The sequence below is a fragment of the Rhagoletis zephyria genome, unplaced genomic scaffold (assembly GCF_001687245.7).
Source record: "Rhagoletis zephyria isolate East Lansing unplaced genomic scaffold, Rhagoletis_zephyria_1.1 Rzeph_scaffold_07367, whole genome shotgun sequence".
NCBI lineage: Eukaryota > Metazoa > Arthropoda > Insecta > Diptera > Tephritidae > Rhagoletis > Rhagoletis zephyria.
This window is the reverse complement of record NW_016164450.1, coordinates 1-3205: the sequence shown is the minus strand read 5'-3', so window position 1 is coordinate 3205 and position 3205 is coordinate 1. Positions and strand designations below refer to the sequence as shown.

Sequence of the window (3205 nt, the reverse complement as noted above, 5' to 3'; positions counted from 1 at the left end):
AAAATTCTAATTATTCAACCCTAAGGGCCGTTTACATACGACTTTCCTCGGTTTGCTTGACAGTTCGAACTTTGACAACAAAGCATGAAGTAGAAGGCTTCTGCGTTCTCCCTTTCGTCTATATTTTATCTGTGTAAAATTCTTATTTAGATTATTTTTGTCTATAAAAGCAAATGCAAGCCCCCGAGAAAAGATACATGTGAACAGGTGATTGCCGCATCCCCGCATTCTATTTAGCAAGACTCATATAAAATCATGTGTTGAACTTATCTGTCAAAGCGGAACTCTGAAGCAAAGTGAAGCAAAAGTCATATGTAAACAGCCCTTTATTGCCAATTCCATGTGAATAAATCATTCCCATAGCGTAACAGGCAAAACAAAAACAAATTAGGAGCAATTGTTTTTGTTTTTCTTTATAATTTTTTGGAATATTTGTTCAATTGGAACTCGCGATAAGGCCGATTAAATATGTATTGTAATTTATGTTTTAGTATATTTTTTAATTAATTTTATAATATGATTTAATTTTTTATTTACTACAGCGATAAGGCCGAACAAATATGTATTTTAATTTATGTTTTAGTATATTTTTTAATTAATTTTATCATATGATTTAATTTTTTATTTAATATACAGAGTCCAAATGCAAAGGTGACTCGACACTTCTTAATTACATATTTTGATTTATGTTATCTGTAATTTATGTATGTATATCTACTTTTTATGTTTTGGATTTAATCATTATTTTTTATGTTTAATATAATTTATTGTAAATTTATCAAATTTGTTTAATTTATTCGTTACGAGTTTATTCTACATGCATAACACTGTGCGTATCCGAAACCAGCCCGGGCTTTGTTTAGATTTTCTGAAAGTATACCCATCCAGTAGTAAAACTCTCGATGGATTTGCAAAAGTTAGCTCGTATTTTTATTTTATGGCCGGCATACTAAAATTTTCATCTCTCGGCCTAAGTAGTTTTCATAAAAGTCGAAAAAATGGTGGAATAACGCCAAACTCAATTTTAAATTTTTTTTTTTAAAAACTAAGTTCTTCTTATTGATTTTTTATTTGCAATTTTTAGAGACTTTTATGTTGGTGGCATGAAGCTTTTGCCTCGTTGAAATCTTAAATCCTTATCTCATACATACACTTTGCTTTCAGCTTTCCGAAATGGTGAATCTTCACTTTCTTAGCCTACTCGAGGCGCTCAAAGAAACAAACTCTACCATATTAGGCAAACTTTTGCCACTTTGGAGTCCAGTCTTGTCCTCGCAAACCCAGGTACTAAAGCCGTTCAACCTTAAATGTCAATATTTGCTTTCACGCTTCTGCCTTTCTCCTTTAGCTATCCGACACTCTACACGTACGCCTACAAAACGTACGCGATTATGCACCAAACTACGAGGAACAACAGACTCATCCCTCGGATGCATTACTAAAATGGCTGCAGCGACTACAATTCAAAATGGGTCAGATCGAACTACAAGCATCCACAGCCACACAATTTTATTCAATTTAAGATATAATATGCATGTACGAATAATTTATGATTTATTAGAAATTTTACAAATTTGTGTACTTTACCGTGGGACGAAAGCACAGCTTTCAACAAAATAAGTATTTACGTGTATAAACACCACCTTTTAAGCTTGAATGTTATACAAATGTCTCAAGAACTCTACATATGTAGGTGTGTGGTTAATTGTTCAACCATGTCGTTAATAGTAAGAAGTTCGACTAATAAATTAACATCCAAATAATCAGAATAAATCTATTATTTTAAATTTGAGGTAATCAATCGAAGACGGTATAGCTAACGCCACCCGCAGCCTTTTCCTCGCCTAGCGGGTCATGCACCTCTTCATCTTCATTAAACTTCTGCTCGCCCTCGATATCTAATGCCGGTGAGCGATATGTATTGAAAGACACTTTTGCTTTCAGCTCTTCTTCTATTGGCAGTTTCAGACTACGTTGCTCCAATCGTGCGAAACGTGCAGCCAACCTGTCCTCTGCTTGTTTTTCTTGCAATTCCTAAATATATTGGCAAATATTTTCATACATTCTACGCAGCTAATAGTATACACACAGGAAAACGTAAATTCGCACTCACTTTCATCCTGGCTAAATAACTCGCTTGCAAGTCAACCGAATCAAGCAATGTCAACATTTTTGTAGCGCCATGCTGTATAAGTGGCGGTGTTGCAGCAGTAACTTCCCAATGTTTGCCCTTATTGCGCGTGCGTTCCTTAGCGGGGTCGTGCACATTAGACACTGTTGTTTTGTAAGGTTTGAATTTTTCACGTTGTGGTGCTACGTCTAACTCGGTTTTAGTAACCAAGTAACGCACGTGCTGTTCGACCTCTTGTATGGCAGGTGTACTACAGCGACTGTCGCCACTTACTGAGCTTGCTTTTGATGATGGAGATTTTTCTATTACATGCAGTATTTTAGGCTTTATAGAATTGAGTTTTTCGCTAATATCAATTTCAAAAACTTCTACGTCTACCACGTTGTTTGACTCCTCAGTGCTTTCCTTTTCTCTTATATCCATCGCAGCGACTAAATCAGTACCAGTCATCGTTGGAAATGATTTTTCAGACCCTGCCTTAAAATATTTGATCTCAGCTAAGTCAGCTTCCGTTATTAGCTTCGGTTCGGGTGGTAACAATTTGGTGCGCCGCGCATGCATTGTACGCTGTGCTATCACCCGCAAGGGATCTAGTTCGGCTTCATCATCACTATCTAGCACATCTACTGTTGGGTCCATGCCATTATCTACATTGAGGCGACCGTTCCACTCTAGGCGATTAAGCACATCTTGACCTCTAGAAGCTATATTCAATTCAGAGAACATATTAGCCGCTTCATCGATATTACTACGTCGATCTAGTTCTGCATTCACCCTATCGTGGAAATCTTTTATACGTTTCCCTTTATCCGGAAGCAGATTTAAGTTGACTCTAAAAAATTCAAGTCAATAGCATTACATACAAATATAGAGTTGTAGTAAACTTACTTATTGGCCAGTAGCTTGCTTTGGCGTTCCTTTAGGTCCAACAATTCCAAACGAGAAAGTTTTGTTAAATCTTTCACTGCATTATCTTGTTTTATAGTTGGCGCTTTTGCTGGTATTCTGTTCAAGGTTGGACGGGGAAGTGTAGCCATTGAGGAATGCAGTTATTTTTCACTCCAAAATAAAAAC

At 36.3% G+C, this 3205-nt stretch overlaps 2 protein-coding genes across 2 annotated transcripts in view; one reads left to right on the top strand and one right to left on the bottom strand.

Moving 5' to 3' along the window:
- LOC108374118 (UNC-79 domain-containing protein) overlaps positions 1 to 1766 on the top strand; it is a gene marked incomplete at its 5' end in the record, with an annotated part of 30051 nt that extends 28285 nt beyond the window's left edge. The window contains 2 exon segments of the mRNA XM_017630091.1: positions 1165 to 1284; positions 1349 to 1766. Of these exon segments, the coding sequence (XP_017485580.1) occupies positions 1165 to 1284; positions 1349 to 1522 (294 nt within the window).
- On the bottom strand, positions 1585 to 3199 carry Polr2M (RNA polymerase II subunit M). Its single transcript, XM_017630092.1, has 3 exons — positions 3020 to 3199; positions 2114 to 2963; positions 1585 to 2034 (listed from the first exon to the last, which is right to left on the bottom strand). The coding sequence occupies exons 1-3, from the start codon at positions 3166 to 3168 to the stop codon at positions 1798 to 1800; spliced, it is 1236 nt and encodes a 411-aa protein (XP_017485581.1). The 5' UTR covers positions 3169 to 3199; the 3' UTR covers positions 1585 to 1797.
- Positions 3200 to 3205: the final 6 nt, after the last annotated feature.